Below are 26,835 nucleotides of genomic sequence, written 5' to 3'. Positions count from 1 at the left end.
CTCCTTCAATCAATCATATTGAAACTGGCATGACTGACAAAAACCCAGTTGAAATGTATGTACACCAGAAACATGCTGTTGTGATGCCATTCCTGACAGACGGGAAACTGTGATCTGAACATATTCACACGTTATCATCGGTCTCATGTGATCCCATCAAATCTACTCAGTTGAGACAGATCACCATTTTCATTCCTTATTAAGTTAGAATAACGTCAAAAACTACGCAACTGGAAGTTTGTGTTAAACAAATTCAAATATATTTTTCTTCTTTAAAGTTGACACCTTTTCAAATTTCCAGCTTTTGAGTATTGACTCAACCAACTTCATGAGGTGCATACTGGGATGTTTTCTGGACCCCACACTGGACCTAATTCACAATTAAAATCCAACCACCCGAGACGCATGCCAACACCAGGTGTAAATAGAGCCTCTGGTTCATAATGAACGCATAGGCACTCAGACAAATAACACTAGCGTCATGCATTCTGAGTGAAATGCATGAGTCTCTGCTGTATCTCGGGTGTTTTAAAGGCCTCTCCAACCATCTCTGAGGCAGCCCTGGTAAAGCCCAGACATCACTGTAGCACCCGCAGCGGCCTGCGGCAGACGAGCCTCACCGCCACAGGAACACGTGCTGTGCATCTTTACTTCAAACAGACACAGCTGCGATGCATTCCTGCATGTCTGTGCATGCGATGCCTGTCCACGAGCACAGGAACAGGAGGTACAGTGTCACAGATAATCATACCTGCAGTACAGAGAGAGCTCCGTTCTTGCCGTATCCCGAGCCCACCACCACCTCCAGATCCGGCTCTGGGTTAGTTTGAAACTGATGACGGAAGAATTGATATTGCATCACAATTAATCAGAAACAAATAGTTTCACAAAGCCAACTGTTAATGGAACTAATCATGTTTGAGACTAATTATGTCTCTTTTTTTGTCAAGCTGTATCTCAGGGTTCGGTCTTACCAGGAAATACCTCACTATCTTAACTGCAGAAATTATGTTTTTTTTCGTTTTTTTTTAGGCCAAAAACCAGAAACAAGTTCGTATTTTAGCACTTCTGGCTCCATCGTTCTCAAGTCAATGGGTTTTTGGTTAAATGCCTGAATTATGATCTGTTGTGAACATTTAATTCTACAACATAAAATAAAACATTAATACGTCCTTCTGATTTTTTAAAAGCTTTTACTTGTCTTGAAAAAGGTGGTTGCTAACAAGTGTCTAAATGTGACTGCAGAGGACTTTAAACATTTTCACACTGAATAGATAAACTCTGATCACTAGTCTCTTGAAAACTATTCCGGCTCAAACCTTCAGGGAAAATGTTTTTAAATAAAGACTTTTATTGTGGTGCAGCTCGTTTATAACCTATGTTTAGCTTTTTACTTCTGCTGATTGTTTTTAGGCTTCAGAATTCATAAAAATTTTGTTCATTTGTGAAGATTATCATGATGAAAAAAACATGTATGAATTATAAGCTCTTGGGTTTTTGCCCAGTGAAGTACAGAAACGCGAACTTATAGGTTGGCCTAAAAAAAATAATAATAATAGTACGTCATCACTGTAGGGAAAGTAAGAGCTACCTCTTCAGACAGGAAGGCCGGTTCTCCCATGGAGGCGCTGACACAGGGTCCTATGTTCAGTATGCTGTCACAAACCTGGACATAAACAGCACATCTAGTTTTATACATCTGTTTCATACAGGCAGCAACACTGGACATGTACATATGTGGTATTTTGCAAATGAAATATGTTACTGAGATCAGATTAGATAGGACCTCACCTCAAACGAGTATGTAGCCAGCTGAGTGCCTGACTGAGCCTCACTCCCGTACACCTCGATTTCATCGAGCTCGTCAGGCAGATTGGCCTTACCTGAACACAGCAACACACACATATGTACACAACACAACAGCACAAACCATATCTGAACCACATACAACACTGCCATTAATTACACTACCTGCCCAGTTAGCCATGGAATCCACACGCTTCTTCTTATTCGGAGGCTCTTCCTGGAAGACAGAGGCATTCGATATGAGCTTCAGATCCTTCTTACAAAAGATTACATGAGCTTAAAAGACACATTTAATGATATTTTTCATTACAAAAATATATTTTTCATCACTGACTGGATCTCAGCTTTAGGAAGGATGGGCTAAAGTTTATTTTTAATAGGATCACAGATCATTTCACTCTAATCTTAACTGTTTATGTGACCGGCATTGTACAAAAGCAGAATTGGACAAACTACTGGTGTAGCTTATATGTGTTCATTCACTTCGGATAAAGAAGTGTGCTTGATTGTATAAAATGCACACTTGTAGTGTAACCATAGACAATAGAATTATGAAATTACATTTAAAGATGTGCAAGTACTACTTAAGTGGGTCAAAAAGCACTTAAGTTCAGCTAATTGCATTTACTATAAATAAATACCATAATACGTCCATTTAATTGAGATTTTATTTATTTCCAAAAACATGTATTGAACTGTCTGAAATCACACTAGTCGATTCTTCTAAATTATATTACTTCCACAACAAGTATGCTGAAGTGCACTTCTCTTCACAATGGTTCACACACCTGTTTCTCTTTCTCCTCGTTCTCTTTGCCCTCTTCCATTGGCGTTTCCTGGAGTTTCTCAGTGTACCTGAGCAGCAGTGAGTTGCCCAGGCGAGAGCCCAAGAACAGATAACCGGCCTCCATGGTCGTCATCTGAGAGGAGAGAGATGAGGGAGAGTGTGAGTGTCTGTGATCAAGTGCAGAGGATTCCAGACTGATGCTGCTGGCACAGCTGATCACTCACACAAGTGGTCAGGACGCTGGCGGCAGCCTTGTCAAAGTGAAACGCCCGAACGCTCCTCATGCCATCTGTGATGAGCGTCAACACGTAACTGCAACATGACAAGACACACGGTCAACAAACATGGTCAGATCTCTGATCCAAATGACCATTTCACACCTATCTGGTTTTTATGTGACATAAAGCTCTTTTGTTGGTTTTGACTGCTTCTATTGTCATTTGGATAAAAGTGTCTGCTAAATGACTAAAATGTAAAGCAATGGAAGCATGTGGTCATAAAAGCGAAAGGTCTCACATTTCTCCTTCTTTTAATGAGATGACCATCTTATCAGAGGTGATGAAGGATGATTGAGAACAATCCAGTGTGATCTTCACTTCATCCTGTGACCCTGACGAGCAAAACAGAGTGAATTAGAGTGAAATGGCACCAGTTAGCAATCATAACTTTGACTGTAAAGACGTTATTTTGGGGAGGGAAGAAGTCTGAGCAGAACTTACTCAAGGGGAAAGCTGTGGTGCCGTTGGTCTGACTGTTGAGTGACACTCCAAACGGAGGAACGCTCTGGTTCAGATACATTAATGAATTCACAGCGAACACCACAACTCCACCTGAACACAAAACACACAACGTTATCATTCAAACAGCTTGAAGAGGTGGATGCTGGGATGCTTTTAAGTACTGGAGCCTTATGTATGCTGAACACTTGACTTGTTTTCCTTCACTTTCTAGTTAAAATCACCCGATTTATATCAACAAACAAAACTAATCTCAAACTCATTTCAAATACTTAAGCACAACAGATGAGATCAGAAGGCCTTTAAGATCATAAATTATTGTTGCTCTTCTCACATTTAACATCATCATGCTAATGCTTGTAGAGTTAACATTGGCTAAAATGTATACTGTCTAGAACAGGCTTCCAAAACATAAATATATAAAAAACAGATGAAATACAAGAAGAACTGGAAAGTTTATTTTTCTGATGAGACACTCAAAGTTCAAAAGAAAATACTCCTAATACCTATAACAAAAATATTGCCATAATAATACAGTGGTTCTCAACCAGAGGGCCTGAGCAAACTTGGGTCTCAGAGGACTTTCAATGATTTCAAATACTTTTTAGTGAATACAAATAATAAAACTTATGAGCTAAAACAACAAAAGAAATCTAGATATTCATTCCCTTAAAAACTAGTTGTGACCCGTGCTGGCAAAATGATATTTCTAAAATAGTCTAAAATATTTTTAATTTAATTACAAAATAATTAATAATTCTAAAATACTTCTTATCTAGTAAATCAAGGGTGAGTCAGTGTACCCTGAAGAACATTCCACGTCTAAAATTTCTGGATTTAATTATGATTTATTATTATTATTACTATTATTGTTTACTTAACAGAAACTTGGGTGTGCCGTTAGAATAAAATAATGTTTGAAAACAAAACAAGGGCTAGGGGGCCTTCACATATTCTTGCAGACAATGGAGGACCTTGTTGAGAAGCTCTGCCATAAAACCAGAGGTGAACGTCTGCATGGAGCTCATGCAGGTGCAGTAAGAGTAGAGGTGAGTGAGGATGATATTTTACCGATGGGTTTGGGCACAGCCATGACCTGAGTGCAGTCGAAGGGCAGGTTACTGAGAGACCAGATGACCGGATGAACCTTCTGCATGATGTTTAGAGAGATCGCCACGATACCGCACGTGTCCTGACGCACTGCCACACGCCTAAACATAACAAACAACACAAAGTGTGCGATGCTAAAGACTGAATGCATATGATCGAGACAGGAAATGCATGTGTAATGAAGTGTTGATAATCAGATGAACAGCCGTACCCCGGCCACGTCTGATTGGGCTCAAACAGAATAAGCAGTGTGGGCTCGTAGTAACCGTGGAGAAACTTCATATCGATGATGTTTAGGAGTTTCTCATCCAGCTCACGAACATCAATGATGTAACTGGGAAGGAAATTTGATTTCTGCCTAAAAAAGAAGAAATATGTTGAATGAGATCTCTCTGTAAATAAATACCAGTTTAATTTGAATAGAGTCTGATAAGCTAATTAATACTTTCATTTAGCAAGGACACATTAAATAGATAAAAACAGTAAATACAATTAATTTCTATTTCAAACAAAAATGCTATTCTTTTGAACTTTCTTCAACATTGTTAATAATCAAAAATGTTTCTCGAGCAGCAAATCAGCACATGATTTCTGAAGGATCATGTGACACTGAAGACTGGAGTAATGATGATGAAAAATCAGCATTCCATCACAGGAATAAATTACATTTTAAAATATATTACAATAGAAAGCAGTTGTTTTAAATTGCAATAACATTTAAAAATTTTACTATTGCTACCATATTTTTTTATCAAATAAATTCGACCAAAAAAAAAAAAACTAGTGCTGTCAAACGATTAATCGCGATTAATCGCATCCAAAATAAAAGTTGTGAGCGCTGTGTATATTTATTATGTGTGTGTGTGTATATATATATATATATATATATAAAAATACAAACACATACAGTATATATTTTGAAAATATTTACATGCATATATCTATATTTATATTATTTATATTACAGATAAATATATTTAATATATAACCATAAAATTTTTCTTAAATATATACATGTATATGTGTGTATTTATATAGACATAATACATATACACAGTACACACTCATATATATTATGTAATAAAAACTTCTATTTTGGATGCGATTAATCGCGATTAATTGTTTGACAGCTCTACTTAAAACATTAAAAAAAACTTTTTTTAAATCTCACAAAAACATTAAAAATTCCTTACCAACCCCAAACTTTTCAGTGGTAGAGTAAAAATTTTAAATGCCAGTAAATATTTAGAAAATATTGTTCGTACCCCTCTCCCACAATGCCTTCTTGTTCATCGGTCAGCATGTCCTTCCTGAAGGGCAGAACCACCAGGCATGTGCCGTACACCAGCATGACAGCGCAGCGGTTCTCTGGGTCCACACGCACCATGGGGATGTGCAAATTCTGAACAAACCCTTCCTGAAAGCATCCAAACACACAGCACAGAGCGATCAAAACACACCTCAGCAGATCAGCAGTTCAACACATCCTCAGAAGCGCAGTACACACTTTTAACTCCGGCTCCTCGAAAAAGTGCAGCGACAGAGTCTTGAGATCATGCGTGCCTGGATCATACTCCACAACTGAGAGCTGGAAGAAAAGCAAACACACTGACTTTAGATGCTCTTCAAAGCTTTATTTTTGCAGGTAGTAGCGGTAATGTAGTCACAGGTACCTTGGCGTCTTTGAAGCTGAGAAGCAAGGCGTCTCTGTTGGTGCCCACGAGCTGAACGCTGGCCATAGACATCACATTTCCAAAGAGAGAGAAGGACGCCACCTGCTCCAGCTTCTCTTTTCGGCTCTTGCCATCTACAATTGAATATTAATAATAATAATAACCATAACAGCAATATTAATAATAATAAAATCCATTTTAGTCAACAGGATACTTAAAGTCTTACCTGACAACTTTTCTGATTTGGAAGTGCTCTAGAATGCAATAAGAGAAAATCATTCATGTTTATATTAATGACCAAACAGCATTTTTTTCTAAAAATATACAGAAAGCATATTTATATAAAGATACAAAAAATAAAAACACATTTCACAACCTTCTAAGGTTTCATTTGTCTTGTCTCATTTGAGTTCAAGTTCAGCAGCGACAGAAACACATCCCTCACCTCCACATCATGGATGATCCTGTACACATACAGCTGAGATGTTCCGGCCACCACCAGGTTCTTCTCCTGGCTGGAGATGAAGTTACAGTACACGGCGAACTCCACAGCAGTGGGCGGATGGGCCTGACGGTACACCGCGTACATGATGAAGATGAGGAGGAGGAGGAGCAGCTCTCCTCAGCACCTACACACACACAGAGAGAGACAGAGTACAGTTTACAAACTCTACAGCCGCTCCTCTTACTATCTGACACCATAAAGCGCCAAATACACGCATCTGCTGACTTATTCTTGTGATTTACTCAAGTCCACGAGCGTTTGTTGACATTATATGCCTCTCAAGCTTCTCCTGCTAATCCGCTAGCGAGCTGTATTTGATCATAACAAACACCATCTGTATAAATAAACTCGAACATACCAGCGAATTATTGTGCTATTTAGCAAATGAGCCTTATGACTAGTGGGTCTCATAAAGATATAAATTTAAGCCCGAACTCAGCACTTTCTCATTCATTCCACTTCCCAGAATGCCTCGCGACAGCAGCGCACTGAGCGCAGCGCTGCAATATGTCCGGCTGCACGCGCGCTGAGCGCAACATGAGTTCCCCTCTCTGAGCCTCTTACTAACTCTTTTCTTTGAATTTATCGCTTCTAAAACATGCACACTACCAGTCAAAGCTTTTCTGAACAGTAAGATTTTTTTTTTTGAAGAAGAAATCTCTTCTGCTCACCAACTGTATTTATTTGGTCCAAAGCACAGCAAAAACAGCACAATTTTTAAATATTTTTCGTTTTTAAAATAACTGTTTGAATATATTTTAAAATGTAACTTATTTCTGTGATTTCAAAGCTGAATTTTTAGCATCATCACTATAAATCATACATAAATCATTCTAATATTCTGCTCAAAAACATGCATTATTATTATTATTATGTTGAAAACAGCTCAGCAGAATTTGATGAAAAGAAAGTTCAGAAGAACAGCATCTTTTGTAACATTATAACATGTCTTTATCATCACTTTTGATCAATTTAAAGCATCCTTGCTAAATAAAAGTATTAATTTCTATCATTTCTTTACCCACCCAAAAAATAAATAAACTCCAAGCGTTTGAATGGTACAGCGTATAATGTTATAAAAGCTTTTTTTATTATTATTTAAGATAAAAGCTGATCTTTGGAGCTTTCTATTCATCAAATAATACTGAAAAAATGTACTCAACTGTTTTAAATATTGATAATAATAATAACAAACCCGATTCCAAAAAAGTTGGGACACTGTACAAATTGTGAATAAAACAGAATGCAATGATGTGGAAGTTTCAAATTTCAATATTTTATTCAGAATACAACATAGATGACATATCAAATGTTTAAACTGAGAAAACTTATCATTTTAAGGGAAAAATAAGTTTTTGAAATTTCATGGCATCAACACATCTCAAAAAAGTTGGGACAAGGCCATGTTTACCACTGTGTGGCATCCCCTCTTCTTTTTATAACAGTCTGCAAACGTCTGGGGACTGAGGAGACAAGTTGCTCAAGTTTAGGAATAGGAATGTTGTCCTATTCTTGTCTAATACAGGCTTCTAGTTGCTCAACTGTCTTAGGTCTTCTTTGTCGCATCTTCCTCTTTATGATGCGCCAAATGTTTTCTATGGCTGAAAGATCTGGACTGCAGGCTGGCCATTTCAGTACCCAGATCCTCCTTCTACGCAGCCATGATGCTGTAATTGATGCAGTATGTGGTCTGGCATTGTCATGTTGGAAAATGCAAGGTCTTCCCTGAAAGAGACAACGTCTGGATGGGAGCATATGTTGTTCTAGAACTTGGATATACCTTTCAGCATTGATGGTGCCTTTCCAGATGTGTGAGCTGCCCATGCCACACGCACTCATGCAACCCCATACCATCAGAGATGCAGGCTTCTGAACTGAGCGCTGATAACAACTTGGGTTGTCCTTGTCCTCTTTAGTCCGGATGACATGGCGTCCCAGTTTTCCAAAAAGAACTTCAAATTTTGATTCGTCTGACCACAGAACAGTTTTCCACTTTGCCACAGTCCATTTTAAATAAGCCTTGGCCCAGAGAAAACGCCTGCGCTTCTGGATCATGTTTAGATATGGCTTCTTTTTTGACCTATAGAGTTTTAGCCGGCAACGGCGAATGGCACGGTGGATTGTGTTCACCGACAATGTTTTCTGGAAGTATTCCTGAGCCCATGTTGTGATTTCCATTACAGTAGCATTCCTGTATGTGATGCAGTGCCGTCTAAGGGCCCGAAGATCACGGGCATCCAGTATGGTTTTCCGGCCTTGACCCTTACGCACAGAGATTGTTCCAGATTCTCTGAATCTTTGGATGATATTATGCACTGTAGATGACGATAACTTCAAACTCTTTGCAATTTTTCTCTGAGAAACTCCTTTCTGATATTGCTCCACTATTTTTCGCCGCAGCATTGGGGGAATTGGTGATCCTCTTGCCATCTTGACTTCTGAGAGACACTGCCACTCTGAGAGGCTCTTTTTATACCCAATCATGTTGCCAATTTACCTAATAAGTTGCAAATTGGTCCTCCAGCTGTTCCTTATATGTACATTTAACTTTTCCGGCCTCTTATTGCTACCTGTCCCAACTTTTTTGGAATGTGTAGCTCTCATGAAATCCAAAATGAGCCAATATTTGGCATGACATTTCAAAATGTCTCACTTTCAACATTTGATATGTTATCTATATTCTATTGTGAATAAAATATAAGTTTATGAGATTTGTAAATTATTGCATTCCTTTTTTATTCGTAATTTGTACAGTGTCCCAACTTTTTTGGAATCGGGTTTGTAGTTTCTTGAGCAGCAAATCATCATATTAGATCTGAAGACTGGAGTAATGATGCTAGAAATTCAGCTTTAATCACAGAAATAAATTACATTTCAACATATATTCACATAGAAAACAGTTATTTTAAATAGTAAAAATATTTCACAATATTACTGCTTTTACTGTAGTTTGGATCAAATAAATTCAGGCTTGATGAGCAAAAGAGACTTATTTAAAAAACATTTAAAAAAATCTACTTCCAAAACTTTTGACTGGTAGTGTATTTATGATATATATGTTAACAAAATAGATGAAAAAGTGATATACCCCTGGTAAAATTTCCAAAAAGTCATGATATTACAATTATAATAGAATTATTTATTTCTCTTTGTTAGTCATATTGTTTTATTAATAAGTAACACAATAAAGGTCCATTTGTTAACATTATTTAACTAACAGTGAAAAAGCATTTATTAATCTTAATGAATGTTGATTTCAACATTTACTAATACTTTTCTGTTTTTTAAAGTCATATTTGTTAATGTTATTTAATAGAAAGATATGCTGTATTTCTATTAACTAACCTTAGCAAAGATTAATTAATACTGCAACAATGTATTGCTCATTGTTAATGTTAGTTAATGCATGAAATATAGTTAACAAATGGAACCTTATTAAAGTGTTACTTATAAATATGATACACACATATTCAGATGGGCACCAATTTAGATTTGAAAAGTTATTGGTGTTGCCAAATGATTTCAAGTGTGACAATCTGAGGAACCCCATATCTTTTTATTTTACAGTGTGCAATTAAATAATTGGTGTCTATTGTAAACATTGTTACTGTATTTATCCTGCTATTACTGTATAAAAACATTGTACAATAACTTCATTCCAGCATTTATTTACTTTATTTTTTACACCAAAAACACTAATCTGTGAGTGATGTGAAGCTGACAGTCTTAAAACAAACAATATCAATATGACTGAATTCATTTGTTTAAAAATATCAATCAGTAAAGAACACTAAAATATGCAAATATTTTTTCAGTCACTTACAACACAGAAGAATCCTATTATTCACACAATAAAAAAAACAAAAACAGAAAAACAACTACTGTTCAAAGCAAAATAAGCACATCAGCAGTAAAGTGAGAGTGGTTTAATGATTAGACATGATTGCCAGAGACATTATAAATGTGAAAGTATGCGATTAGCCGTAGATCTTCTTGCATGTGATAAGGTACTCTGGATAAGCCTGTGTGTCGTTGAAGATGACGAATAGAGTCGGGGAGCTCATCTGATCCGTCACGCTGTGGTATCTGACAGGAATGCCAGAGCTCTCCTTGAGCGGGGCGGTTTTGTAGTCGTATTTGCCCACGGTGAAGTCTCCGGTCAGCACTCTGGCCACAAAAATAAACTTGTGCCCATCCGCGTTGGGTGGGGAGTAGGTGTCAGACACGGACAGCGAGGCGTTCACCGCAAAATACACGCCCTGCCCGTACACAGTGGCTGTCAGAGATGAGAGAAGATGCATTTGTCATTTTTAAATTCATTTCAGTATTACTTCAGTCTCATTTATGTACTATTATAGTTTTTATTAACATTTTGAATTAGATTTTAATGCTATTTTCTGTTTTATTTCAAATTTATGTTAAAGTTTTAGCCATTTTTATTCGTTTTTTTGTGAGTCTATATAATTTTTATTTTAGTTATATAAGTATTAATGTTATTTTTTACATATTTACTTCAATTTAAAGTAGTGCTGTCAAATGATTAATAACATCCAAAATAAAAGTTTTTGTTTCCATAATATATGTGTGTTTTGTGTATATTTATTATGTATATATAAATACACACACATACAGTATATGTTTTGAAAATATTTACATGTATTTACATGTCTATATTTATATTCATATAATTTATATTATCAATAAATATTTTTAATATATAAACACAACATCTTTTTTCTGAAATATATACATGCATGTGTGTGTATTTATATATTAGTGCTGTCAAACGATTAATCACATCCAAAATAAAAGTTTTTGTTTACATAATACATGTATGTGTACTGTGTTTATTTATTATGTATATTTAAATACATTCAGAATTTAACGAGTATGAGTACAGGAGCTAAGTATCGGGCCCGATACCGATACCAGTATCGATGCATCCCTAATAATTACATAGAAGTAACCCTAAGCCAAACCCGAACTCTAACCATATAGTGAGTACATGTAGTTAATTAATATTACTCATTAATTAAATGTATAAATACACATCTTAAAATAAAGTGTCACCTGTATTTTTTTTATTTTAGTTAACTGTAATAGCCCTGCTGTAAGGCATGCTAACTGTGAAGCTTGCCATATCAAACAGCAGCATATGTACCGTTTTTCCCACAGAAGCTCCTGTTGAAGCCGTGAATGCATATCTCCTTGACGCTGGTCTCGCTGGTGCCGTGGTAGAGGGTGCGCTGCACCTGCGACTCTGAGGAGGTCTGCTCAATACTGACCTTCTTCAGCCTGTACTGGTCATGCAGGAGTTTATTCATCAGCTTCTCAACCTGAAAACACCATCAGAGTCAGTGTGAGAGATAGCAGCCGATACCAGACAACCAAAAACACTTCCAAAGCAGATAATCAATCCTGTAAACTTTTTGAATCCAAACCTGATAGTAAAATAAAAAAAACTATTAATGCACAGTAAAAACCCCTCTGAACTACACATGGACTGACAGACACGGAGTTGTGCGACCGTGTTAAATCGTACCTTAATGATTCTGATTTTGTTGTGGTTGTCCTGAAGGGTGTCATAGAAATCTTTGACCACATTCTGGAATTCATCAGAGTCCACATCCACGGGACACACTTCAGGCAAACTGGACAGCAGACTGTAATCTTCATCTGAAAAATAAATATCATCTACTAAATACAAACTTATACCATTTGTTCCCTGTTTTCTTAAGTTGCTTCCTGTCTGGTGAGTCTTTGTAGTCAGTCTGTAGTTCTTCTGGCTTCCCTGTTTCCTGTGCTCATGTCAAGTATTGTCCAGTGTTGGATGTTGTGTTGGCTGCCTCGGTTCTGTGCCTGTTTCTTCGTTCCTGCTCCTTGGATGCTACATTTGGATCCTACCCTCCCTCATCTCTGATTTCCACCATTTCCACTATTTATCACATTAATTTAATGTGATGAATTACAGAAAACACACAAATATTCAAGTATTGAGTGTGGTCACATGCCCAGCGAAATTGCAAGGATGAAATCCAATAGGAATTCAATCGGAATCTGTGCAATTGGGAGATTCACAAGAGTAAGAAGTTGTTCCCCATGCAGATTTTGGTATGTTAAAGTTGGTTGTGTAAATTCACCACGTTTGAAAGTGACTTCTGTGTGAGCTGTGCTTCATACCTCACTGAACTATTGACAATAAACCTTTTTTTGTTTTAAGGTGATCATATCTTTAGATTGTTCTACAATCAAAGCAATTCAAGCTTGAAGTATCCCATTCAGACCAAACCACACTAACAGATATTACAGGAACACTTTAGTTTAGGGGTTGTTTATTAATATGCATATTACTAGCATATTGGCTGTTTGTTGGTACTTATAAAGCACATATTAATGCCTTATTCTTAATCCTGACCTACCCCATTCCTATACTTAACAACTATCTTATAAGCAGCAAATTAGGAGTTTTTTGAGGCAAAAGTCATGGTTGATAGTTAATAGTGAGAACTGGTCCCCAAACTAAAGTGTGACCAATAATACTAACGAATAAGGCCAGATATTAAGATAAAACAAATAATATGTACATTTTAATATATTAAAGTAATAATATATATTTTAGCAATTTCCTTAGGCTGGCTCAATAATCCCAAATTTTCCCCCAAATAATTTATTATAATTCATAAATAAATAAATTTTATAAATTCATAATTTAACATTCTTAGGTTATTTTAATTTGACGTTTTTCTCAACACTGAATTATGCAGTTTATTGTGAATAATTTGACTAATTAACTGACATACCATTGACAATTAATTCAATTGCATTTTTTAACAACTAAACAACTCAATCTAAATTATTAAATACTTTCATATTCTTAAAATTATTTTAATTTGATTGATTTTCCCAGCAAATATTGATTTAAGCCACTAATTTTGATTATTTTGACTAATTAATCAGAATATCATGTGTAATCAACTTGACATAATCAACAACGTAATTAAGTTACATATTCTTAAATTCATAAATAATTTCACTAATTAATTGGCATATCATGTATATATCATCTGAAAAAGATGTATGTGTTATGTCTGGAAACTATTATGAAAAACTATTTCACCTGTTTTTAAACAAAAATAATGATAGCGTAGTCTGGCATCAACAGCAGAAAAGGTGAAGTCTCCCTTTGGGAATTTCATTATTTTGGGGGTTTTATGTAATTCAGTTTAATTTGTACCTGCACCATCCGTGTACAAGTCCTCTGTGCTCAGCATTTTCCGTTTAATAGGCCCGGATTTCCCGGATGCCAAACTGTGCTCTTCCATCTTCTCGAAGTCAATGGTGTACGGCTGATTGTTGAAGAGAATATCAGTCTTCTTCTGCTTCATCTTCCAAGCGTTCTCAATGAACACTGTGGCATCCGGCGGGTACGGGATGGCCTTCGAGGAGGAGCCCGGCTCAACCCAAACCCACTGTACGGTCTTCACGATTTCAGCATCCGTCAACATATTCTCTGTCCTTCTCAGGACGTTCTTCAGGTCCATCACGGCCTCAGAGACGTACTCTTTAAAGCCGGAGAGGACTGCGGTGGTGCCCTGGATGCTGATCTCGACGGCATGCTTCCTCTTAATGAGCTCTATGCATCTCTTCTGATGGGAGGAGAGTTTCCGCAGGTTCTTGTTCTCGACCTTCTCCTCACACTGTCTCAATCCAACCTTCTTGCCCAATGCGATGTCCACCCTGACAAGATCATGGTTGTAGTTAGCAAACACACAGATCTCGGCTTTGTTAGCTGACATGATGGTGTCTTGCAAGGACATTTCAAACGCTCTCTCCAGCTGCGTGTTCTCCTGGTTTGGCATGGAGTCGCTCCGGGACAGTTCTAGAGCTTTCTGGATGTCCTCTGAGTCTGATCTTTGGTTGAGCTCCATTGACATCTGAATGGCCAGCAAGAAACTTGCGTCTTCGTCGAGGCTGCAGGCGTCCATGGGTGCAGAGGAGCTCTGGAGGTCATGGGCCTGCAGTGATTGGGGTTGGTCGTCCTCTTCTTCTGCTGCTGCTGAGATATCTTGACTCTGGTCTGAATACAGCTCTAAAGATTCACTGTCTGTGGCTCCTAAACTGGAAGGTTGGGGGTTCAAATCGCTGCCAATGACTGCCAAGATTTTCTTAGCTTCTTCAATACGAGCTGAGTGAGAGAAAACATTCAGTAACCATTGGGGTTCAACAAAAAACAACAGATTAGCATAGTATTTAGGGCCCAATGAAATCCATTCAAGTTTTTCCCATTCTGTTTTATTTTGTTCCAAATTCCGTTTTTTCCATTAAAATTTTTCTAGACTCCTTTTTAATGGTTAAATTCAATTTTAATTAATCAAAAAGCAAGTCTAATTAATGAAAACCATGAAACTTTACATCTATATATTAAAAGTTAAACAAAAATGTTATATTTAGGCCCCTATGAAATATGTTTTATTTTTTTCACGCATTCTGTTTTATTGTTAACAAATTCTGTTTAAGCATGTCTAGTTATTAAAGTGCATAAAAACAACATTTCTTTTAAATTTATATTAACAATAGCCCTAAGAAAGGTTTTGTTTTTTTCAGAAATTCTGTGTTGTGTACTTTAATTTTTCTGGTTATCGAAATTTATCTTTTAATCCAATGATAGTTAAACAAACTTTATTTTTTGGCAATCAAAGGGGGATTACAATTAAAAATTAAAACATGAAAGAAATATAGTGTGATTATTTCTTTAGTAGTAGTACGTACACTCTACTGTGCAGTAGTAATATATTTCTTATACAATTTCTTCAAGTTAAACCAAACTTTTATTTTGACAGGTTGCCATGAGGACCTTTTGCCAAGTTACCATATGGGCTACTTTAAAACTGTTGCAGGCTGAACCTAGTCTCAGCCTCAGACGTGCATATGTGGCACACAAAAGTGGAAACACTTCAGGAGTTTCGAAGTCGTCGTCGGATTGGTTGAATTATACAGGATTTCCGGGAGACGTGTGTGTCCCGTTCTTTAACGTTCCGCCTGGAAACAAAGATGCCATGACGCTAAACCTCCTCAAGAAAGAAGAAAGCCGCCGTGTTTACTACTGTGACGACGAGCGCTTATCAGGATCAACTAAACGCTGGATGTGAAATATTTATAGTTCGCGGCATAGAATCTTTAAAATATATCCGAGAGTCTTACACACCGGTCTGTTATTGTGGCGACATTTCCACGCCCCGAAATGTGACGCTGAACGAAACAAACTGTGATTGGTTGTTTGACATGTCGGTCAAACGGCATCATGGGCGGGCCTTGGCCAATGAAAGCTGCCATGGATTCCAGACCTTCAGCCATCAGTTTGAAGGTCTGGCTACGCGAGACTAAAGCGACCCTAATAATGTGATATTTAGCTCCTGGAATGCAAATTTTACCATGGGAACCCCTCCTAAAAACATGGATTTTATCCCCACGATTGGGCTAGCTTTGGGTAGCAATTGGGCGGGTTTTGTTTTGAAAACCTGGCAACCCTGGACATGATGATATATTTACTCAAATGAAACGGTAAAATGCACATGAAGTGACTCTCAGAGCAGTTCTGGGGATGTTGCTTGTGTATTTATGTCCTCATTAATTTAGACGGCAGATACTGAAATCACTGCGCGCTCAGTATGTGTGTAGTAAATGAAACTTCGTGTCTGCGGCTGCACCATTCATTCAGAACATGCAGGATTTAAATTTAAATAGTCTTTTATGGTTTAATATTTACAGATACTGGTCCATATAGCAATTTGATTTAAGTGTACTGGCCTACTTTTAACTAATTCATCCAAACTTTAACAAATTCCATGACATTCCGCGTTATACAGTAAATTCCATTATTGATTCTGCGATTCCGTCCGCATTGCGCAAATCATAGGGCCCTAAATCATTGTATTTTATTTCACGCAGAAAAGAAGTGGAACTAAAGGGTCTTGGCCCACTTATAATTCAACGACTGGTAAAGAATCAGTCAGGGAAATTATCTATAATGACCTGAAGTACGTGCATCGGTTGGGTTACGTCCATTCGGGACTCCAGCAGTGAATTCCTGAATGGAATTTGCAGAGGAACTTCTCTGGAAGTTTTGACAGGTTGTCATTTTCCATGCCAGCTCCAGTATGTCCTGTGGAAAGCACAAATACAATCAACCCTAAAGTATTACTGAGCATATATATGATTAAACAACAAGGCTGGATATGTTACATCTTCTAGAGGTTCCCAGTGCACTTTGGCCATGTCGATATAGACTTCGAACTTTGCTGTCATCTCTCCCAGTATGCTGACACCCTCCTCCTCCAGCAGGAAGCGGGAAATGCCAGGCTGGGTCACCACAATGGTCTTTGTAAAGACTGATCCGATGATAGCACTTAATAATTCTGCTGTTGATTGGCACACACTCCATTCTCCCTGAATCTGCAAGTGAATTTAAGAGATTGCAAAGCAATTATAGAAGACAATTACCACAGTTCATAGTTATCACTTCAGCTCAAGACTGAGAAAAATTACAACGCATTATAATAGAAATAGAAATTATAAGAATTATGAGAAAAATAATTCCATTTAAGAGGCAATAGGCTAAGTTTGCAAGATTTTTAAAGTAAAATTAACAAATGCAATTTACAGTGAATCGTGCTGTTTTTCTGAATGCTCATGCAAATACTGATATTGAGTACCTTAGATTTTCAACACAATATTGCAGGTTAGTCTATTTTTACTACACAAATTAACTGAATTAAATAAGATAATTTTATATTTCTTAATTTTGTTTGTTAGTTAATTACTTTTTTTATTATTTACTAACAACAATTCAGTAAAACTCAATCCTATTATATTATATATCTATATTTCTTATTATTCATTTTATGTATTAGAAATAATTTTAAATACTTTTATATATTTATATTAACATAAAAATACTTTTAAGCATGATTTAACCATTTTTACTTTTAAAAATGATTTTGTGAACAACTTCAATACATTCTACAACACACTATTGTTCAAATGTTTGAGGTTTGTTTTTGATGAACTTCTGCTCATCAAGGCTGCATTTATTTGATCCAAATACAGCAATACTGTGAAATATTATTACAATTTAAAATAATTGTTTTCTATTTGACTATACTTAAAAATGTCATTTATTTATGCGATCAAAGCTGAATTTTACTCCAGTCTTCAGTGTCACATGATCCTTCAGAAATCAGTCTAATATGCTGATTTGCTGCTCAAGAAACATTTCTCATTATTATCAATGTTCAAAAGAACAGCACTTATTTGAAATCTTAATTAGAAATCTTTTGTAACATTAAATGTCTTTACTGTTACTTTTAATCAGAGGCGGATAGTAGTGTTTTTTACTCTGTCCACCTCTGCTTTTAATCAATTTAATGCATCCTTGCTGAATAAAAGCATTAATTAAAAACAAAACTAAATCTTACTGAGCCCAAACTTTTTATCAGGAGTGTAAATGCCATTTAAACCAGTTGAATGAAAGCAAACTCAGTAACTAACACTCAATCCATCTCCAGTCTCCAGTGGGAATAGGATGACCTCTCCCATGTCCGCCAGTAGACCTTGATGATGGAGTTGCATGAACTTGAGCATTCCTGGCTCCATCGACAGAACAGTCTCCATCTGGCGTGAGGTGCTGAGAAACGCAACCATCTTCTCTTCATTGTCCTTCTCCATCCCTGTCAGGGTGACGGCAGTAATCACTCCACCAGCGTCGGACAGTTTGGCAATGCAAAAGTCCAGAGATGCCAGGAAGTCAGACCACTCCGTTGAAGACAGCATGCTCTCGCACTCTTTGACTATGGGCACAGTGAACTCTGATATCTGGGACTCTATCAGGTCTCGGGCCTGTTTGACTGCGCTACGGGACAGGGACGTTACAGAGACCGTACAGTCCGACACGCTGTAGGTTGAAGGTACGCTTTTCAAAGACAAATTAAGCCTCTTTTTAACATCCTCCCTCCCGAGAAACTCAGCTTTGAGTTTGTCATACGTCAGACGGTCCTCTACAACACCAGTCAGGAACTTCAGAACTTCGTTTTTAAGTCTTTCGACCTCAATTTGGTCAGGCCCTTTGATATGGACGCCATCTTTTGCTAGACTGACGTCAAATTTGGGGTGATCCTTTTTGAGGTTCTCGAGCAAACTACTCGAAATGAGCAGGTGATGTTTAGTGGCGTCAAGCACAGATACGAAGCTAACGCATTCCTTCTGGACAGACGGCTCAGGAGCAGATGCAGTAGTCGCCAAATTTGTGGCATTGTCCGTGAGAGAAGCTTTGTGTCCTAAGCTCGTGCTCACCACTGGGACAGAAACAGTCGGACTTTGGGGTGAGACCGTCTGTGGTTGGTTCACATCCGTCAATGTTCCCTGTTCATCTTGAGCGCTCACAGACGACTGATCCTCAAGAGCATGCAGGAAATCAAAGTACGGCTCCACTACTAAATCTGTACCTTCATAATGATGGGATTTCTGGAGAACGACGTCCACAGCTGTGAAAGAGAACACTCGATTGAGATTCCAGAACTCTAAAACAGAGACTTCAAGAAAGACATCTTGACTTACATTTCACATCTTTAAAAGAAACCTTAGCACGTCCACCAGCTAGCATGCTAACTGCCAGGACATCAGCGCCTCCAGCACGACTACTTCCAAAGTAGAGCTCCAGCATGTCCTCTGTGAGGGTAGGAGACAGACTGGCCACCAAAATGGAGTCTGTGGATTGGACCTGCTCCAGAGTGAGCTTTGCTCTGTTTAAAGGCTTCTTGGAAACTTCGTCTTTAAGCATCTGAAAATCTATGGAATCACACAGACAATGACAGAACATTTAAGAGAAGCGTACTGCAGATTATTATCGTGCATTCATGCATGAATTTATTTGAGATGGTTCTAGATTTTGTGCAAGCGTTAAAGGGGACACTTTTACATGGTGTTTGCATATATATGTGTCTTAGCAGTGTGTGAACATAACCACCATACAATGATAAAAATCCATTCCCTACTTTTTTATTTTATCCCTAAAAACTCAATTATCTCAATTATCTTAGCTTAGTCTCAATTATGAAGCCGTTTTGATTTTCTGCGCAGTATGACCATATTGGCTCAGGCCCCACCTACGGCCACTGACGGACTGTCCCGTTTTAGCATATTTCCGTCCTCAGTCTTCAGTTTCTCCTGACATGAGAGCCACTGAGGATGCAGTGGATTAGTTTTGGTTTGGTGGTTTTGAATTTACAAAAACGGAACACGCTCCTGAATCATCTCATGACTAACTAAGTGCAGACGTGATGTAAAAAAAGATTTATTATGTAGTTTAGAGAGCTTGATTATAACGGAACTTTGTGAGATCACGAAGAACTTTGATAAGTGATTCTTTTAGTGACAAAAGGAGCGCGCTTTGTGTGTTTTCCAGACTATAATCCATTTAGAATTCAAATTTTTCGGACACATACATGCTGCAAAGTTTCAAGAATGATGCTGGATTTATTCTCGAAATATCAGTGATAAGCAATGGACGGGACAAAAATGCCTCAGTGATTTATTCTGAAAGCAGCCAAACTTCCACAGACAGCGCGCATCCTGAGTGAGATCCAGATTTCGGACTAAAAGCATGTGTAAACTTTACTGAGATCAGGACATATCAACTGTAGTATTCTTACGTTTGGCTCAGCCAATCATATGTCAGAAGCAACATAGTCTCTGTTCCTATTGGCTGTATTCACTGTCAGTCTAGGTAATGCAAATTAGTCAAAGGTTGGTTGTGTTCATTGCTGCTGAGAAGTTAGCCAGCACTCATGTTGCGTAGCTGAACAGTGTTAATAAAAGCTATGTTAAAGCTGATTATGCGTGCATTCTGAGCCTTCATCTACATGTAATCGTAGAGAAAACACGACATCAACCAGTAAGTTCATTAGCAGTAAGGGACGCTAGAAAGTTCAGAAATGAATGGTATACGATTTATGACAGAATAGTCCCACAACTGATCGTTTATTTTTTCCTCACGTGTCTCACCACAATGATTCAAAACGGACACATTTCAAGTGACACAGGAAAAAGACACGGAAAACTTAAATGAACATCAGAAAAGCAGCGTGCACATTTCTGGTTAAAAAAGGCCATCAACTGACACTTAAAACGGGAAGCATCGCCATCCAAATCAGCAGCAAGAGTTAAAGTTTCACAGCTTAGTAAACGCAGGCAACCTCTTTAAGTTATTCTTCACTGCACTATATTGACACAATGCATTGCAATATAGTAGCGCATTGTTTTGATGCACGGGCATTGTATTTTTGCTTGCCCCCCGACTCGAGAATCAAATGCCGCCCGTGCTCATTTAAAGAGACATGCACCGAAACGGATCGCTGTGAACAGAACTGATTTAGCCATTTTTTTATCTGTTTGTTTTGTTGTAATTGTTTTACACTATCATTGAGGAATTTTAACCAAAGTATTTTGCAGATATTTCATGAAGACCCTAAAGAATCATATCAACTTGTGGAAAATGGGCATCCGATGACCCCTTTAAAAAGACTAATAAGAACTAAAATCTCTGATAGAGTGGCTCTTAAAAGTATTAAAAATGTACTTAAAAATACCATTATTTGATACAATGATATCAAACCAAAAGTCTGTGCTCACATGCTGCTCAAGCTTTCCTCAGAACTAACTTCCGGTAATTTATGCATTTTAAAATGTAATTTATTTCTGTGATGCAAAGCTGAATTTTCAGCATCATTACTGTGTCACATGATCCTTCAGAAATCACTCTAATATGCTGATTTGCTGCTCAAGAAATACATTTATTGATATTATGAATGTTAAAAATGGTTGTACTACCTAATATTTTATGGAAACCATGATGATGCATTTTCAGAATTCTTTAATGAATACAGTTCAAAATAACAGTATTTATTTGAATGTCTTTACTGTTACTTTTGATCATTGTTATGCATCCTTGTTAAGGAAAAAAAATTATTAAACTAGTTTCTTTTTATAAAGTCTGTGTTTGATCGCTGCTCAAGCTTTTCTCAGAATTGTCTTCATCGTTTTTACTGTTTCTGTTGTTTTAGTGAAATTTAGAGGATGTATAAAGTCACACAGGTGTCCTATCAGAGGTGTGGAGGAACACATTAACATGAACATGTTCCACTAAGATTATCTTGTGAAACCCTAGACACTTTTATTGAAATGTTTTGCTTGAAAACTAGCTTGTGCTATAATATTTCATTCAAATAAACACCATTTGGTATGATATTTTGTTATGTAATGCAAAGACACATACATTTTTAAATGTGCCAATAGCATTTTCTGTATGTAATGCTGATAGACTGATGAGCTACAAACCTTTGTCTGAAGGTTTTTTTAGGTGTACTAGAACCAGATCCTTGTTTGGAGACTGATACAGGATGAAGTCTGTTTCAAAACGCATTCCAGTAACATTTTCCACATAAAGCTCCACATGGTCCAGTGAAGTTTGTGGATTGAGCCCTTTCAGCAGCAGTTTTCCAGGGTCCTTTGGTGGTTTCCTCCGCACTGTCAGTTTGATATTCTGGAGGACATGGGACTTGGAGACAACTCTGGCAGCAGCTAATGTAAGAAAAACAAAAGTTTTGCTTATGCATGCTTGTAATATTGCCATTTTATTGATTTATTGTATTTTATTATTTAATGTAATTTTTTTACTCTCTGCATCTTCAAAAACCACCAAAGCATGATTTCCATGTTTCTCCAAAGAGACCACGTTCCCTCCTCCAGAGCGTCGCTTGTTGTCAAAGTAGAGAGACAGAAGGTCATCGTCCAGATCATCGGGAATATCCAAAATCTCCAAACTCCGCTCCTCCAGGCCGCCCTCAGCCATCCTGACAAAACAGCAAACACACTTGAAGAATGAAGTAGAGCCGGTTGAGAATAACTGACATTCCTGCCCCACTTACTAGGAAAACCATATGTGAGGCTACAGTAATTAAAATAAAGTCAATCAAACCAAATGTTGTGTTTGTGGGGTTTTCCTTTCTTTTTCACGTAAAATTGAAATGTTTTTATAAGATTCAATCACCTATCTATGCTGCAATGCCTTTTTTGAGGATTTATATACGTGACCCTGGTCTTAAGTTGCTGGGGTATATTTGTAGCAAAAGCCAAAAATACATTGCATGGATCAAAATTATAGATTTTTCTTTAATGCTAAAAATTAGGATATTAAGTAAAGATCATGTCCATGAAGATATTTTGTAAATTTCCTACCATAAATATATCAACACTTAATTTTTGATTAGTAATATGCATTGCCAAGAACTACATTTGGAGAGCTTTAAAGGTGATTTTCTCAATATTTAGATTTTTTTGCACCCTCAGATTCCAGATTTTCAAATAGTTGTGTATCAGCCAAATATTGTCAGATCCTAACAACCCATACATCAATGGAAAGATTATTTATTGATGTATACATGATGTATAAATCTCAATTTAAGATTTAGACAGATTTTGTGGTCCAGGGTCACATAATATTACAATGCACTTATATTTTTATAAAGTTGATCGATAGATAGACAGATACCAATGGTTAGTAACTGAATGAATAGATGGCAACCTCATTATAAATAGAGATAGATAGATAGATAGATAGATAGATAGATAGATAGATAGATAGATAGATAGTAATTAGGAATAAAATTAGAAATTAAGAGTAACTGGATGTTGTAAACTTGTTATATATGAAAATATATATCTTGTGTCGTGTAATAATAAACCAATGTCGAGAAAGAGAAACTGAAAGGGTGAGGCTGGATCATAACTGACAGTAAAGCATTAATATTCATAACGCGAAGAAGAATTTAAACTGTGCACGATCATGTTTGAACAATACTTGCATAATAACAGCATAACACAATATTGAGAGTTAAACTGAGCAGGATTACCTTAAACATGAACATTGACTGGCGCGCGCCGCCGCTGCTGTGACTCACTACTTCCGGCTTTGAAGAGATCAACAACACAGAGAAACATTACAGGGATACAAACAAAAATAATACATTAATTAAATGTGTATAACACTATTGTACAAATAATTAATAATACGTAACACCATTTTTAATTGCAGTACTAAAGACGTATTACCAACAGCCAAACTTTCAAACAATTAATTAAATTAAAAATACTTCTATATTTGCCAGATTACGTACGGTTGCCGATAAATATACGCTCGCGATTTCAGAAGTTTTTATCTGACTAAAACACGGGGAAATAAATAAAAGTCCCCTGCGTCAAATTATAAGCCCCTCCCACCCGTGTTTTACAGGCGTTCGATTTCTGTCAATCATTCGTTTCAACCAATAGCAGCGTTTGTTACTCTGATGTCTTTCTGTATGTATTGCGCATGCGTGAATGCCGACAGCGTTTTACAGCAAGCACACGCGTGAAAGGTAATACACTAATAAATTAAATTAAAAGTAAAATTGGGCGGTTTTGTATCTAATATGAATATGAGGAATAATGCATCTAACTAGTAGAGCGTGTCCGTACACACTGTAATGATAAATCTCTTAAATGGGTTCTTAACGTAACTAGTAGATACATTACTATATATTAATTTAACAATATATCTAATATATTTAAAGCATTAAGTGGTATCTGTTTGTGTATTTCAGGCCATGGATTCTCAGAAAGAGATTCAGCCTCCTAAACAGCAGCCAATGATCTATATTTGTGGAGGTAAACACTGTCTTCATGCTTTTAGTTTGTATTAGTCATTGATATTCATGTCTGTTTTTGCTCCTGTGTTTCAGAGTGTCATACAGAAAATGAGATCAAGGCCAGAGACCCCATCAGATGCAGAGAATGCGGCTACAGAATCATGTACAAGAAGAGGACCAAAAGATGTATCCTTTCTCAGTAAATAATGCTTCGTGGTTCAAATCTGCCATCATTTACTCACCCTCATGTTGTTCCAGACCATAACCCACATCTTGTGTGCTGTAACTTTGGTTTTTTCCATGTAACATTATGAAGAATATAACTTTTCCATGCAGTGACAATTCATAGTCACCGCATCTGTAAAAAAACATAAAAGTGGTCCATCTGACCATATTTTCCAAGTCGTCTGAAGCTATATTAAGACTTTATTGTGAAAAACAGACCATTTAAATTCATTGATCATTATTCTTTCATTCATTCAATTCAAAAAGTAGCTTTGCCATTATACCGTTTGCTCACAAAATGTCTAATCAATGGCATTTGCTGTTAAGTGACACATAGCGTGGAGCTTTATAGCTGTGTGGAGAACAGAAATGTGTGGATATTCTTCTGCATTATGCATATATATATATATATATATATATATATATATATATATATATATATATATATATATATATATATATATATGCCATTTAATCAGATTTTTTATTTTGCTCTTCTGTATTAACCCTCCTGTGTTCATTATATTTTCCCTTAACTCCTGTTTCCAGTGGTTGTTTTTGATGCCCGATGAGATGAATCTGCTTTTTTCCTGTTAGAATGAGCTTTTTTTTATATCTTTGACTGTGTAAATACATGTATACAATTTGAATAGGCAGTAATGGATCAAAACTGAGTAAAATACAATTTGCATAAATTCTTGAGTGGATGTTTTCTTATTGTATTTGCAGTTTATAATTATGTTTTGGTGTAAACCCTGCTCAAATCGAGTAGTTCTTGTAGTTTAGGAGGGATGAAGGGATTTTTTTCCTTTAGAAATGGAAATATTATCAGCCATTAAGGTGCGGTTACATTACTGAAATGTCTCAAGCAAAATAGGTCTATTTTATGTGACCAACTTGTGAACCTGTTGTGAAAGATTTGTCGCCCAATCACATGAATTCCTGTTGAAATGTAAATTAAAGAATGTAATATTTGGTGTCATTGTAGTGTATTATAGTAAATTCCACAAGTTTGTGTGTAACCTGATGATCACGAGATCCAGCATGATTTGTGGGGAAAAAAATCTAATAAAAAAATCTTGTGCTTTAATAGATGCAAAAACTGCACAACAAATCTGACAATCTGTACAAATGAATTCAGATGATCAGAATCACAACTTTCATAATCCTAAACCTTTATATGTTCTCTGTGTGTCTGGGAAGCGTTTAGTTAGTAATATGTTCTTTATTGGCATCAATGGTTCTAAGAACCTTAAACATCCATGGAATTTTTCAAATGCAGTAAAGGTTCTTTAGATTTCTAAAATGTTCTTCAGAGTGGTTCTTTAGGAATTGTTCACTGAAAGGTTCTTTGGGGAACCATCACAGCAAAAACCTTTATTTTTAAGAGTGTAGCTTGCAAAATTTGTTACTGTAACCAAAATTTCAATGGCTAAACACAATAACTGCTGTTATAAGCACAACATAAATGTTCACACTAGTGGTCAAAAATGTTAAATATTTTGTTTTAAATAAGTCTCTTATGCTTGAAAAGGCTGCATTTACGTGATAAAAAAAACTAATATTGTGAAAGCTTTTTTACAATTCAAAAGAACCCATTGTTATTGTAATATATTTTAAAAAGCAATTTATTCCTGCAATTTTCAGCATCATTACTCCAGTTTTTAGGTTTTTTTTATTCAGCAAGGATGCATTAAATTGAACGTGACATTAAAGACATTTATAATTTGACAAAATATTTATTTTGTATTCACCAAAGTATCCTGAAATAAATCTAATCAAAAAATGCTTGATTTTTCGACATATTTTCATGATTTCAGAAGGATCATGTGACACTGAAGACTAGAGTAATGGTGCTGGAAATTCAGCTTTGCTCAAAATATAATCAAATGGAAGACAGTTCATTTTAATTTGTAATAATATTTCTAAATATTACTGTTTTTATTGTATTTTTGATCAAATAAATGCAGCGAGTATACAAGACTTCTTTCCAGATCATTCAAAAATTCGAATTACTCCAAACTTGTGTCCGGAAGTGCATGAGCTTTATTTTGACAGAAATGGCGTCATGAAGTCATTCAGAAGCCATAACACGAACAGTAAACTTCAAGAGCGCAGAGATCCTGAGCAGTGTCAGCTGAAGGACTCTGCAGCTGATTTTCCGCACAATGAAATCCAGCAGGGCTGTTTGAAGTCCCTTGGCTGCTGTTTCACAGAAAACCTCCCCCACTCTGCAGCAGCTCCGCAGCCCCTC

The 26,835-nt window shown here is 36.6% G+C and overlaps 3 protein-coding genes across 3 annotated transcripts in view; 1 reads left to right on the top strand and 2 right to left on the bottom strand.

The window, feature by feature from the left end:
• The window catches only part of LOC306846957 (cleavage and polyadenylation specificity factor subunit 1), a 29,747-nt gene extending 22,625 nt beyond the window's left edge, over window positions 1-7,122 (bottom strand). Inside the window, exons 1-16 of the mRNA XM_079380678.1 lie at window positions 6,977-7,122; window positions 6,559-6,742; window positions 6,340-6,367; window positions 6,114-6,247; window positions 5,948-6,028; window positions 5,706-5,857; window positions 4,652-4,798; window positions 4,402-4,541; window positions 3,313-3,423; window positions 3,110-3,203; window positions 2,818-2,905; window positions 2,595-2,726; window positions 1,972-2,023; window positions 1,792-1,883; window positions 1,592-1,666; window positions 752-832 (exon numbers count right to left, since the gene is read on the bottom strand). Coding sequence (XP_079236804.1) covers window positions 752-832; window positions 1,592-1,666; window positions 1,792-1,883; window positions 1,972-2,023; window positions 2,595-2,726; window positions 2,818-2,905; window positions 3,110-3,203; window positions 3,313-3,423; window positions 4,402-4,541; window positions 4,652-4,798; window positions 5,706-5,857; window positions 5,948-6,028; window positions 6,114-6,247; window positions 6,340-6,367; window positions 6,559-6,702 — 1,551 coding nt within the window. The 5' untranslated portion in view covers window positions 6,703-6,742; window positions 6,977-7,122. The remainder of the gene's footprint in view (window positions 1-751; window positions 833-1,591; window positions 1,667-1,791; window positions 1,884-1,971; window positions 2,024-2,594; window positions 2,727-2,817; window positions 2,906-3,109; window positions 3,204-3,312; window positions 3,424-4,401; window positions 4,542-4,651; window positions 4,799-5,705; window positions 5,858-5,947; window positions 6,029-6,113; window positions 6,248-6,339; window positions 6,368-6,558; window positions 6,743-6,976) is intronic.
• Window positions 7,123-9,335: 2,213 nt separating this feature from the next.
• On the bottom strand, window positions 9,336-23,951 carry LOC306846971 (protein mono-ADP-ribosyltransferase PARP10-like). The gene is made up of 12 exons (XM_079380699.1): window positions 23,847-23,951; window positions 23,583-23,639; window positions 22,348-22,523; window positions 22,009-22,251; window positions 19,231-19,461; window positions 18,166-19,157; window positions 16,861-17,070; window positions 16,651-16,780; window positions 13,853-14,803; window positions 12,161-12,294; window positions 11,780-11,954; window positions 9,336-10,894 (listed from the first exon to the last, which is right to left on the bottom strand). Exons 3-12 carry the CDS (start codon window positions 22,520-22,522, stop codon window positions 10,596-10,598), a joined length of 3,540 nt encoding a protein of 1,179 aa, XP_079236825.1. The 5' UTR covers window position 22,523; window positions 23,583-23,639; window positions 23,847-23,951; the 3' UTR covers window positions 9,336-10,595.
• Window positions 23,952-24,023: 72 nt separating this feature from the next.
• On the top strand, window positions 24,024-25,882 carry LOC306846762 (DNA-directed RNA polymerases I, II, and III subunit RPABC4-like). Its single transcript, XM_079380358.1, has 4 exons — window positions 24,024-24,086; window positions 24,312-24,375; window positions 24,450-24,542; window positions 25,131-25,882. Exons 2-4 carry the CDS (start codon window positions 24,315-24,317, stop codon window positions 25,151-25,153), a joined length of 177 nt encoding a protein of 58 aa, XP_079236484.1. The 5' UTR covers window positions 24,024-24,086; window positions 24,312-24,314; the 3' UTR covers window positions 25,154-25,882.
• The last annotated feature ends 953 nt before the right edge of the window (window positions 25,883-26,835 follow it).

The sequence above is a fragment of the Barbus barbus genome (assembly GCF_936440315.1).
Source record: "Barbus barbus genome assembly, chromosome: 27".
In the NCBI taxonomy this organism is placed as follows: Eukaryota; Metazoa; Chordata; class Actinopteri; order Cypriniformes; family Cyprinidae; genus Barbus; species Barbus barbus.
Note: the sequence above shows the minus strand (reverse complement) of the source record. Positions and strands in the feature narration are given on the sequence as shown.

Coding starts and splice junctions, on each gene's coding strand:
- LOC306846971 (XM_079380699.1), bottom strand. CDS start 22,522: ATGGCTGAGGGCGGCCTGGAGGAGCGGAGTTTGGAGATTTTGGATATT. Junction 22,252..22,347: donor GGTTTTTGAAGATGCAGAGA/GTAAAAAAATTA, acceptor TTCTTACATTAG/CTGCTGCCAGAGTTGTCTCC. Junction 10,895..11,779: donor GAGCTTCTGTGGGAAAAACG/GTACATATGCTG, acceptor CATCTCTGACAG/CCACTGTGTACGGGCAGGGC.
- LOC306846762 (XM_079380358.1), top strand. CDS start 24,315: ATGGATTCTCAGAAAGAGATTCAGCCTCCTAAACAGCAGCCAATGATC. Junction 24,376..24,449: donor AATGATCTATATTTGTGGAG/GTAAACACTGTC, acceptor CCTGTGTTTCAG/AGTGTCATACAGAAAATGAG. Junction 24,543..25,130: donor CAAGAAGAGGACCAAAAGAT/GTATCCTTTCTC, acceptor TCCTGTTTCCAG/TGGTTGTTTTTGATGCCCGA.